This window comes from Heterodontus francisci, chromosome 22 (assembly GCF_036365525.1).
Source record: "Heterodontus francisci isolate sHetFra1 chromosome 22, sHetFra1.hap1, whole genome shotgun sequence".
Taxonomy (NCBI): domain Eukaryota; kingdom Metazoa; phylum Chordata; class Chondrichthyes; order Heterodontiformes; family Heterodontidae; genus Heterodontus; species Heterodontus francisci.
This window is the reverse complement of record NC_090392.1, coordinates 78,207,156-78,219,876: the sequence shown is the minus strand read 5'-3', so window position 1 is coordinate 78,219,876 and position 12,721 is coordinate 78,207,156. Positions and strand designations below refer to the sequence as shown.

At 40.6% G+C, this 12,721-nt stretch overlaps 1 protein-coding gene across 2 annotated transcripts in view; it reads right to left on the bottom strand.

Moving 5' to 3' along the window:
• The window catches only part of sorl1 (sortilin-related receptor, L(DLR class) A repeats containing), a 185,587-nt gene that overhangs the window by 26,078 nt on the left and 146,788 nt on the right, over positions 1-12,721 (bottom strand). For both annotated transcript variants that reach the window (XM_068054134.1, XM_068054135.1), the window contains exons 34-40: positions 11,170-11,293; positions 6,582-6,745; positions 4,948-5,060; positions 4,285-4,389; positions 3,397-3,469; positions 1,939-2,021; positions 260-356 (exon numbers count right to left, since the gene is read on the bottom strand). In XM_068054134.1, coding sequence (XP_067910235.1) covers positions 260-356; positions 1,939-2,021; positions 3,397-3,469; positions 4,285-4,389; positions 4,948-5,060; positions 6,582-6,745; positions 11,170-11,293 — 759 coding nt within the window. The remainder of the gene's footprint in view (positions 1-259; positions 357-1,938; positions 2,022-3,396; positions 3,470-4,284; positions 4,390-4,947; positions 5,061-6,581; positions 6,746-11,169; positions 11,294-12,721) is intronic.

The following is a 12,721-nucleotide window of genomic DNA, read 5'->3' as shown; positions in this document are numbered from 1 at the left end:
CAGTTTCACTGTCTTCCTATTTTTCCTTCCTTCCATATAATAATTAGATAATCATTGCAACAAGAGGATTTTTTTTAAAATAAATCTTTGCTGTCCGGACTATATATAAATGTTGATAAACATTGAATGTACTTGCACTGTGTCAAAGAACTGATTGCAATTAAAAATCTTAAAACATAACCTGTTATTGGATGTTCTGGGAAGTTGTTTGTATTTATAGGACCTCATTACATATGGTGTGAACATAGAATATACGTACCAGATAAAGCAGTCTTTCGTCCATCAACAGTCAATGTTCGCTTCTCCTTTATGTGGGTATCAAATGTCCATGATACGTCAACAACATAGCTGACCACCTGAACAAGGAAAAATATTAAGTACCACAGCATTCCAAATATTAGTCTATAATATACATTTAACAGGAATAGAAATGTGCAAACTTTCAACTGCAATGTTATGGGACTCAAACAGATGCTTATTAAAACGTTGCAGGGGTAAGCTACTGAATTTTTCTTTTTCTGAATTTACTGAACATTTCTCCTCTCGGAAGTACATACTTAACCACCTGAGAAGCAAATAATCTTTAGGCAACTTAAATTCTACGTTAAAAGATCTGAGATATATGTTTATTATTCAAGACATTAACACCATGTATTTATATAGCATCTTTCATGTAGAAAAATGTCCCATGGTATTTCACATGTTAGGAAAAAAAACAAATGTGCAGGAGCAGTTAATATTTCTTAGTTCCTATTGTATTGTCAAACCCATCTATAACCCAGCCTTTGAAAATACAAAAGCCTTTCCATTCAAAACAAAAACGACTGTAATTTTAAGGGCTGTTCAGATGGTGAATCAAAGTACATTATGACTGTATAGAAAGAATGTATATGTGCATTCATAGTGAATTGTGAAGAATTAAGGTTACAAATATTCATCCAAAGTCCCATTTACGCAACTGCTTAAACTTTGTTCTGAATTGTGCAACTAAGGTTTACTAGATTGATTCCTGGGATGAGAGGAACTATGAGGAGAGATTGAGCAGAATGAGCCTATACTCTCTGGAGTTTAGAAGAATTGAACCATATAAAGTTCTTATGCGGCTCAACAAGGTAGATGCCAAGAAGCTGTTTCCCCGGTGAAGAATTGAGAACTAGAGGCCATAGTCTCAAGATAAGGGGATGGTGATTTCAGACAGAGAGGAGAAATTTCTTCACTGCGGGTAGTGAATCAATATGGGGATCAGGCATGAAAGTGGAGTTGAGGTAGAGGATCAGCCATCTTATTAAAATGGTGGAAAGGCTAGAGGAGCCAGATGACCTACCTCCTGCTCCTAATTCTTATGATGGTTAATTTCTTCACTCATGTGAAACCAAAATATATCAGACCAGTATCATCCAAAACCAACACAGGTGCTGGGTACAAGGTTAACTTAAGAGTTCTGTTCCACTCCACACCTACAGTTTGATACTCTGAGACTCCCCATGTCACTTCCTATATACCAGCTAAAAAGGCCTGCTCCCAGGAGGTTATGTAATCAAGTCATAAGGCCAATGACAGTCATTTTTCCATTCCTCTCCAGAAAACGACCTGGCTTTTAGTTGCCATGTCCATGTAATAACACAGCTCAGGTCATAAGTATACCAGATGGAAGCAGTCAGTCTGAACCTGCATCCTATGACCATGTGGCACAGGTACAGGGCAGTTATAAACCACAATGGCCCTTGTTAAGGTGCAACTATAACTGGCAGGTAGATCCCAACCAAATAGCAACACTGCCATTTCTACTTAAACCCTCCAGAGTTGGCAATAGCTATCTGTCTAAAGCATAATCAAGTTGTGCACTGCATCTATGAAAATGGGAGTTAGATTAGTTACTTCATCCATTAAAAAAAGGACTAAATTAGTTTGTTAAGAACCCTCATGCACAATATGTACCTTAATATTAGTATCCATCTGTAATTTCAAGGTAATGGCATCTTCCTTTGTACTTGCAACTGTAACTAGTGGCGGTGGAATTGCTATTACAGAAGAAAAACAAAGACCAAATTCATCAATTGCACCGATCTGCACTTAACCCATCTCCTTCAGTACTCTTCACAGAAATATGGTTGACAAAAAATTCACTAGCCAGATGAATTGCCTAAATGGTCAGCAGTAATTTTGGGCATAAAAAAATTAAGTCAGTGATGACAAGCTTTGTTTTTTTTCAAAGTAATTTCTGGCCTCTTACATTTAATAATTTTGCTTCCAATACACTTTAGGATTAAAACTTAAAGAAATGCTGAGCTAAAGATTTGTATCAGCCCGCTTTGGGTGCAGAATGGTCAGAATGCTTCTGGCAGGTGCCAGATAAGAGGGTCAAAGCTCACCTGAAATTGGACTTCATTGCCAGAAAGCTGCTGACAGCCTCCAGAAGCAGTTCGCTAGCTTGCAAGTCTCAAATTTAGGAAGAGTCAGGATAAGTCTGATGCGAGCAGTGGGTAGGGTGGGGGGCTGTGTGGTGAACATGTGGGGTGCTAGTATGGGCCTGCAATACTGCTGTGCAACCAGGAGGACAAGTCCAGCTTCACATTAACATAAAGCAAGAGTTTATCTTTGTTGGCCCCTTTAAGGACCGCTGGTTAGGCCACATGCAGAATGGGTACGCCTGAGCACAGAATGGCGCTCCTCAAACAGGTTTTGGCCCATTGCATGTGCAAATCAAGGTCCGAACTCTGGTTTCAGACAGGCACCCAGGTACACTTTTCTAACAGGATTAATCGAAAAAGCAAAGAAAACTGAAAGGAATGCGACCAACGTAATCAGAAAATTAAAACACTGAAATGGTACCAAGCCACTGTTGAAGCATCACAGCTTACTGGAGGTCAGGAAGCTAACTGTGAACTGACAAATCTCAGATCAAATGAAAAAAAATTACAGCATCTAGTAATGATGCTGGAGGCTAAATTGAAAGTTTATGACGTGATATGATTACACTTATGTAACATACTTCAGCTCATCTTTCATTCCAAATGGCGCATACATTGGGCTGAATTTCAGCAGCAAGCTTCAAAAATGGCGAGGCACATGTGCGAGATGTTCTCCGCAGAGAATTAATGTATTAATTTGATATTTTTCTGATATGATTTCTAGCCAGAATTTTTTTCGCCTATAACCAACTAAGGTTATTTTTCAAAAAATTGACCATCTTCCCATACATTAATTTCAACCTATGACCCAAGTAGTGTGCAAGTTCATGAACTTCTGGTTAGATAGGAGTCATTTAATTTGGGATATTAAAAACATTGAACCTCTTGAGCTACAAGCACTTGTTCTGTAGCAGTGGCACCTACAAACAGATTGCCAATTAACATACACTGCACATCATTGGTTTCCTCGCTACAAGTACTGTACCTTGTCCCTTCTTTGTCATAATAGTTTTTGAATCGCTCCAGTTGCCAATCCCATGACCTGTAACAGCTGCAACCTGTAAACAACGGAACAAATGTCATTAGAATCTGTTGAAAATATGGCCCTACTATCCACTACAAATTCTGACTTGAGTTAATCACATGGACTGCACAGATACAGCCTATAAAAACAAACTGATGGTAATTGGATAATATTCAATATTTGCACCACCTCACTGATATCTATTGCCAAACACCTTACTCAGCATGAATCTGTTGGGCCAAATGGCCTGCTTCTGCACTGTAAAAGCTATACAAATACTATGGTAACATCCAGATTATAACTTATGTTTTTAAGAGTCCCCACATGGCATTACACAATCAGCTTTGCCAAATTTGCTAAAAACTCAGCTAACACAGCAGTAGAGCTCCTGGATTAGGGATCAACCAGAGTTCCCACTCCTGATTGCTACCAATTGACGTTTTCTGAAATATACATGGTGGTATGAGTGAGAGTAGGGGGTTGTCAGTGATCCCTTCCATATTGGAATAACATGTTGATACTCACAAACAAACAATGGCTACCTGCATGAGTGATAACCTAGCAAGGAGTCATGCTATGGAGGGGAGAAAATGGTAGTGGAGGTAGAGGACAGCAAGAGAAGGAGGCAAGAAAACAGGCAGGGAACAAAAGCCAAATTAAATTAAATTACGCTCAAGTGCATGCCATTGCTCCCTATATTTAACTATGAATGTACAATAAGTTACTCATTTTATACTCTAATATGGCTCCTGGGTGTCATTTAAACGAAACAAATTTCATGTTTAAAATGGTGCAAGTTGTTAACTTCCATATGGTCCAACCAGCAGATCAAAAATGCATCACACTCACCCGGACTCTATACATGACTTTTATCTCCAGGTTGCTAATGTCTTTGTGGTATCCAGTGCACTTAAGTGAAGTCCATTCATTTATACCATCCTTGGTGTATTCCACCTGGGTGATGAGAAAGAACAAGAAAAAGCTCTAGTTTTTAAAAACAGCACTCAACATCTACACCACCACAAATCAGGTTCTTGTACTTGTAATGCCAAACCAGGCCTTCACATCAATGCGAGACATTCACTATAATTCTGGAGGAAGGAAATATCTCACTCTGCACTCACTGCCTCAAGCAATTCTATAAAATGCTACTTCAGATCAGGTGTGAAATAGTTCTCCTTCCAAACAGTGAAACTTCATTACAAACCTGTCGAGCTACCTTTACAGGCCAAAATGGAACTTATGGTCCACATTTCTACCATTTGGAATGGTAGAACATTCACATCAGCAACACTACGGTGACAGCCAGACTAGAGAGAGACATACTTCTCTGGTACAAGTCGAGTTCATTACACACTTGCAGTTCTATGCCAATGAATGAAGGGGGACAAAGCAATGGGGCCAATTCTGTAAATCCTAGCATTTTCTATTATTTCAAAAAGACTGAAGGAATACGATTTGAAAAATATAAATACTTTTACACAGCTTTATTAACGATTTGTATAAACTTACAAGATACTCCCGAATCAGACCACGTGTATTGATAGGGGGGCTCCATTGGCAGGATATGGTACCATCATATACTTCACTATAAGATAGCTGGAGATTTTGTGGTGGATCAGGTACTGCAAACAAAATATGATTACACAGGAGTATAATTTGGCTTCACCTTTTGCTAAAAGAAAAATAAATGAGCATCTGTAAATATTCCCCTATTAGAATGATGCCAACATAAGTTACTGCTAAACCATGGCCAATATTTGACAGTAATGCCTAAACTCTGATGATATTGATTCCATTAAAAATAACTGAATTGAATTGTCCTGGCTGGCCTCCCATTTTCCACCCTACATAAACTGGAGCTTATCCAAAACTCTGCTGCTGCATCCCAACTTAGACCAAGTTCCGTTCACCCATCGCCCCTTGTGCTCACTGATCGACAATAGCTACTGGATCTAGCAATGCCTCAATTTTAAAGTTCTCATTCTTTCTTTCAAATCCTTCCACGGGCTCATACCTCCCCATCTCCAATTTCCTCCAGCCCTACAAGACCTCAGATCTCTGTGCGCCTCTAATTCTGTTCTATTGCTCATGCTGAATTTCATAGCTACACCATTGACAGTCGTGCCTTCAGCTGCCGAAACCCTGGGCTCTGGAATTCCCTCCCTAAAACTTACTACTTTGACCAAGCTTTCAGTCACCAGTGGTATTTTTGTCTGATAACACACGGTGAAACACCGTGGGATATTTTGCTACATTAAAAGGTGCTATGAAAATGCAAGTTGTTGCTGGTGTGAAATTTAGAACTCTAAATTAAGATACAAATACTATCATGGCAATCTTGCGAGGAACAAAGAAAAATAAATAAGAGGGCAATATGAAATGACGACAAAAATAGCAGGCAAAACAACCATGTAAGAGAATAGCTTTTGGTCACCTGCATGAACCAATACTACCAAGGAAGATCATGGTTAAAAACCTGGCTTTTTAATAATTCAGGTTAATATCTTTTCTAGATCAAACTTTCACAATGTGTAAGCAGGCTAACATATTATAAGCCAGACCTCAGTTTAGATTATTCTACCACCAGAGGCGGGGTGGGGAGGGAAAGAAATGAAACTGCACACAGGAAACAAGAGGCTGGCTTTTTAGTCAGAAAAGAAAATATAAAATCTAAGCAAGCAATTGAATGAAAGTAGGACCCACCCATTAATTCAAAACATTCGCTGGTAGGTGACAGCATTTAACACCGTAGATTGTGCTAATCCATAAAAGATGCTTCACGAGAAACTCTCAAAAATTACTTGAGCACTACACCATTAGCTGCAATTTTTTTTTTTAATAAAAGTAAAACCTGAAATTAAACTGTTGTGCAGTTTTAGTTTTCCATTCACTGACAGCTCTTCTGTGTATCAGGGTCATTGTAACCTTTGCAGTGACCTTGGTATACTCATTTTCAGAGTACTACAGCACACAAAAATGAACAACTAAGTACCTGTTTCTCAGATTTCAGCACCGAGTAAGGGAATTAAGTCAGCAATCTGATTGTGGGCTGCATGACAAGAGGTGTGAAACCAGCTCCAGGACCTTTTATGTTAACTTATTCTCTATAGAACAACAGTATTTAAAAAGAAAATTGCACTCACTGCCCTCAGGTGTACGCAGTATAATAATATCAGTTGTGCTGTAGCTTTTAAGAAGGCACTGCACTTGCACTTTCACCCGGTAGGTTGTGTCAGGTTTCATAACACTTATTATAAAAGCAGTTTTGTTGCCAGCTTCCAAGCTCTGCCAGTCATCACCAACTGAACTGGAAGAGAAAAGCAAGATTGTCACTCAAAAATATACCATCAAGCCCCAGAAATTCTTGAAATGCTTACATTACTTCAGGTGATGCCGTATCTAACTAATCTAAAACCTGCTGTGCATTTCCAACAATCCTCGAATCCAATAATTAGACACTCTGGACTAAACCTCTCTTCCATTTTAGATAAGATGCAATAATTCAGATGCTCTCCTCTTTTCCCTCTCCATCATCTTCTGTGCTCCTCCACATGTAATTTATTGTTATCCACTTTGCCATCACTCCGACTGAACGGAGTTTTTTTATTTCCAAAATATACTTTATTCATAAAAATCTGTAAAAATTACATTCCCAACAGTTTAAAACAGCATCGAGTCAAAAAATACAAACAGTGCAAAGATGATCAGTTTCCTTCGATACAATCATGAGTTGCCTCACAGCCCTTCCATTTCATTTGTCATGCCATTAACATTTTACAGCAAAACAAAATTTTCCTGATGCAGGTCGAGGGGTTTTCCATGGATCCAGCCCCTCAGTTCAGCTTGGTGGGGGGACCTTACACTGTGGTCTTTCCCCATTGAGCCTTTGCGGCAGCTGCACCAAGCTTTAGTGCGTCCCTCAGCACATAGTCCTGGAACTTGGAATGTGCCAGTCTGCAACATTCGGTGGTGGACAACTCTTTACGCTGGAAGACCAGCACGTTTTGGGCAGACCAAAGGGCGTCTTTCACCGAATTGATAGCCCTCCAGCAGCAGTTGATGTTTGTCTCGGTGTGCGTCCCTGGGAACAGCCCGTAGAGCACAGACTCCTGTGTTACAGAGCTGCTTGGGATGAACCTCGACAAAAACCACTGCATCTCTTTCCACACCTGCTTTGCAAAGACACATTCCAGAAGGAGGTGGGCAACCGACTCTTCCCCACCACAGCCACCGCGGGGGCATTGCGCGGAGGGGGCGAGACTTCGGGCGTGCAGGAAGGATCTGACTGGTAGGGCCCTTCGCACCACCAGCCAAGCTACATCTTGGTGCTTGTTTGAAAGTTCTGGTGATGAGGCATTCCGCCAAATGACTTTGGCGGTCTGCTCGGGGAACCATCCGACAGGATCCGACTGAAAGGAGTAATATTTCAGCAGTTCTGGGTAACTGATTTTCCCCTCTTCCCCTATGGCAATGGCGTGGAGCACTCTCTCCTTACAACTCCTCACAGTAGTACTGTTTGTATCAGGAACTCATCACCTACCAAAATATGGATTTGAACTTGTGCCATAATAGTCCATAGTACTACACATGAATGCTGCAGTACACTATCCAAACTTGGCTGCCTTTTAAAAGACTGTAAATTCTGAAATGCAACACATTTCATGAAGTACATGCTGCTCTCCCATACTACCCGATTGCCATTGAAAGGGAACCTGGGAGAAAGCTGTTCAACTCTGTGCTCCGTCAGGGAATGGTATAGATATTAGCCCAATACAATGGAGTGGAGGAGGAAAAAAAATTAAAATGTCACAATAAAAACCTTTATTCTTAAAGTAATTAAAATCCTCCAAACGGCCTGATGGAAAAAGTTCTATTGAATGCACAGGACAAAAAAATAAAGCAGCTTGCATCCAAAAAAGGGCTTAAATGTGTGAAATAGAACATATGGCATATGGTCAATCACTGTTTCTCTCCACATAGTTCAGATGAAAACAAAGGTCATCGAAACAAATCACATCAATAGACCATAATCACTAGGTGCGAGGTGAGCATCCTTACTGCTATGCTGTGGAGAACCAGCTAATAGTCAGCACATAATACTCAGGGAAATACTCAGCAGGTCTAGCAGCATCTGTGGAGAGAGAAGCAGAGTTAATGATTCAGGTCTGTGACCTTTCATCAGAATTGGCAAAGGTTAGAAATGTAATAGGTTTTGAGCAAATAAAGCAGGGGTGGGGCAAGAGATAACAAAAGGGAAGGTGTTGATAGGACAAGGTCTTAGAGAATAACTGACCAGAAGGTCATGGAGCAAAGGCAAACGGTATGTTAATTGTGTGCTGAAAGACAAAGTGTTAGTGCAGTGAGGGTGTTCATTGACAGAAAAATGAATAGCCCTGGCCCAAAGCACAAACATGCAAAAAAAAAGTGGGCAGGCACATGGTTAAAAAAAAAAATGATGAAACAAACTAAAATAAAACAAATAAAAAAGAAAAAATAGAAAAATAAAAGGGCGGCACATCATGCTCTGAAATTATTGAACTCAATGTTCAGTCCGGCAGGCTGTAGTGTGCCGAATCGGTACATGGGATGCTGCTCCTCGAGCTTGCATTGATGTTCACTGGAACACTGCAGCAAGCCCAGAACAGGTGTGTGGGCATGAGAGCAGGGGCGTGTGTGTTGAAATTGCAAGCAACCGGAAGCTTGGGGTCATGCTTTCGGACTGAGCAGAGGTGTTGCGCAAAGCGGTCAACCAATCTGCGTTTGGTCTCCCCAATGTAGAGGAGACCACATCGTGAGCAGCGAATACAGTATACTAAATTGAAAGTACAAGTAAATCGCTGCTTCACCTGGGGCCTTGGATAGTGAGGAGAAAGGAGGTAAAAGGGCAGCTATTACACCTCCTGCAATTGCGCGGGAAGGGGATGAGGTGTTGGGGGTAATGGAGGAGTCAGCACATCTGGCCAAAGTCACTACTGGATCACAAATATTGAAACCATAGCAAATGATATTGACAGCGTGTTGGCAAGTTTATGGATACAGCTCAATTCCTAGAACTAAATGGTGCCAATCAAGGCATTCTCCATTAAGGTACTTCTGAGATATTAACAAATCCCAGAGTTGTCAATTACTGTCAAGCAAGAACGAATACAGAAAGCTGTCCCCTCTCCAATCCAAGACCATCAACTCAATCGCTTTCATAGTAGCCAATATATATCATGTAAAAATTTCCCAGAACTATTGCATCAGTGTTCATTGTTACAGTTTACTAATTGATTGCCAGCAACCAGGTGAAGGAAAGCTAAATTTCAAATTAAAATGAAAACTACTGTAAAATTAATATAGCATCTCACCACATTTCTTACAAGCATCTTAATGCAAATACCATTACTTAAATGTGCATCTGCAGTAATAGAGGCAAACTTGGCAGCCATTTTGTGAATAGCAAGATCCCACAAAAAGCAATAATCTAGTCTTATCTAGTACTGTTGGTAGGAGCAGAATGTTGGGCAGAACATCTGGTAGCTCTTCCAATAGTGCCATGGAATCCCCACAGTACAGATAATCAGCTAGAGTAAAATCAGATGTCTAATTAGCTGCAGGACAGCCACTCTCCAAGAGAAAACCAACAACGTTAGATGCTGTAGGAAGCACGCCTTCAGCTGGCCTAACAAAACACAGCTTTGGGACTGAAGGTGCAGACATTACACAGCTGACTTTAAAGCCCCATCCTCTAATATGACAGACACCTTGGGCTGAATTTTACTAGCCTTCCGTGTCAGGGGGCGTGGCACTGGGTGGGGGCGCGGATAATACTTACAAGAGAAGCCCACCACGACCCCCGACGCAGAGAAGGCCCCACTGCATTTTACCAGCAGCAGTGAGGCCTTCATTTGCATAACAGAATGTAGGCCAATAGATTTTAACTAACTTACCTGGACCAGGCAGCCATCCCACGCCAATATTCCAGCAGGTGGCCAGAAGTCTCACGCCTTCCAAAACCCATTAGGGGATTCAAGACGTGACTCTGGTGGGGAAGGCGGGGGAGGAGTTAAATTTTCAGGTCAGAGGTGGAAAAAAAGAGAGGAAATTTACTTAATTGGCTGAGGGTATGGTGGGAAGGGGATGAAGGACAAAGATCAAAGTTTTGAGGTGAAAGGTCGGGACAGGCAAAAATGTTTTTTTCCCAGTTGGGGGGGGGGGGGGCGGAATAAATTTATTGGTTTATGATTGGGGGAGTGGAAGAGGGGCTTTGATCTGTACTTTAAAGTTTTTATATAAATTAAAGTAATGGTCACTCTAAAAAAAATTAAAATTGCCAGTAAGGACTTGCAGCCCTTTAAAAAGGGCACCGGACGCCATTGCTGGGGACGGAGTGGCTGCCCCTCTACGTCATCAGGGGCGGCCACTCCGCCCCCTCCATTTAAATGAGCCCCCGCGCAGGCAGACTGCCAAAATCAGAGCACACCGCTGCAATTTGTGGCGCACTCATAAAATTGAGCCCATTATGTATAAAAGTTAATAATGTTCATCAATTTCTACTCTTGCCCCAATAAAAAAAAAAGTGAATTCAAATTGCAAACTTCATCAGTTTGGGCCCAAACCTGGATTGGATAATCTATCTATATATTAGAATGAAAACAAAACAACAGATCTAAGCAACATCCAATTTGTGCTAATCTCACTGGGACAGACAAGAGAGTGGTGTAAACAGAAGACCTATGGGATGATTACCTGTAGTATACAACATAGGCACATGATGATGGCATATTCTTTGGGCTGTCCCATGTTAGGGAAACTGCACCATTAAAATCAACTGCCCAATGGAGATGGCGAACTTTGTATGATATACTGTCAGCTGAAAATTAAAAAGAAAATTAGTGCCAGGAATTTACAATGCTGTACACTCAAATACAATTAAAAATAAAAGTCAAACTTTGATGACTGGAACATTTTGGATATATTCATTATAGACATACAGAAATACAGCAATCCTATTAAACAAACAATCTTTTAGGAAAAGGCAAAACTGGTTTCTGAAAATCTGAAAAGTAAACAGAAATTGCTGGAAACACTCAGCAGCTCAGGCAGCACCTGTGGAGAGAAAAGCAGTTAACATTTCAGATCAGTACTCTTTTGTCAGAACTAGGAAATGTTACAGATGCAATGTTTTAATCAAGTACAGAGGCACAAGAAGGTGTTTGGGGTGGGAAGGGGAGGAAAGAACAAAAAAGTTATGTATGATCATGGGCTAGGCAGGAGTGATGAGACAACAAAAAAGGACCATGGCATTGGTCATTCACTAAGATCCCTGCTGCCCCACTGCCCTTGCCATGCCAGCTGAAGCTTGCCCATTCAGAAAGTCATTGTGTAAAAAAAATATTAGAGCTGAAGGATACAGGAAAGTCTAAGTTTACTTCACAAGATATCGCACTCCAGTAAGATCCAGCCAATTGTGTTTAAAATGTGAACACAAGAATACTCCAAAATCAGGGATCAGAGAAGAAAACTGTGGCACAGATCAGGAACTAGAGGATAGCTGCTGAAATTATTTACATAATAGACATGGATAAATTATAAGGAAAGTGGCATTTACTGAATTCCCTTCATAAACATAAATCCTTAAAAATGGAAGGCAGTAGCAAACTGCATATACATTACAACTGGAGCACTGGTACAAAAGGGTTTTGGACAGACTCCCTGGAGGAAGGAGTCACATTCCCACTCAGTCAGGATTCAGTCAGACCCCCGACTCTAGATTTACACAACAATTTCTTAGCATCAAAGCAAAATTGTTTTGCTTAGCAATGCTACAGTCTTAAAGGTAAATGCAAACTTGGACTCAGCCACTCCTCAACATCACTTCTCATTCACAATATCAGTGTTACGAGGGTTAGCATTTGTTGTTAAAACTGGAGAAACTATATTTTTAAAAACTGAGTGGATGCTGGAATCTTGAAGCTAAACTTCAGGTGTTTTCTTAAAAGGAAGGTCAACAGAAGGTTGACCAGTAAACAAATCTTACTGGAAAGCATCTGATTTCAAGTAAACACAGCAAGAGTTTGCGTTTTGACCGGTTTGCTTTTGACAAGTCAGGATTTATGATCGTCATAGGACTTTTTTCTGGAAAAAGTTGGCTTCATTTTGAACAGTTAACAAAAACAGTTGGTTTAGCTAAAGACAGGCAGTTGGAGTTTGCTTACTGCCCAGCCAGGAGAACAGAAGATCCAGCCAGCCCATCTTTCTCTCCTGAAAAGCAAAATCCTGTGTCAAGTGTGTGTGCTGT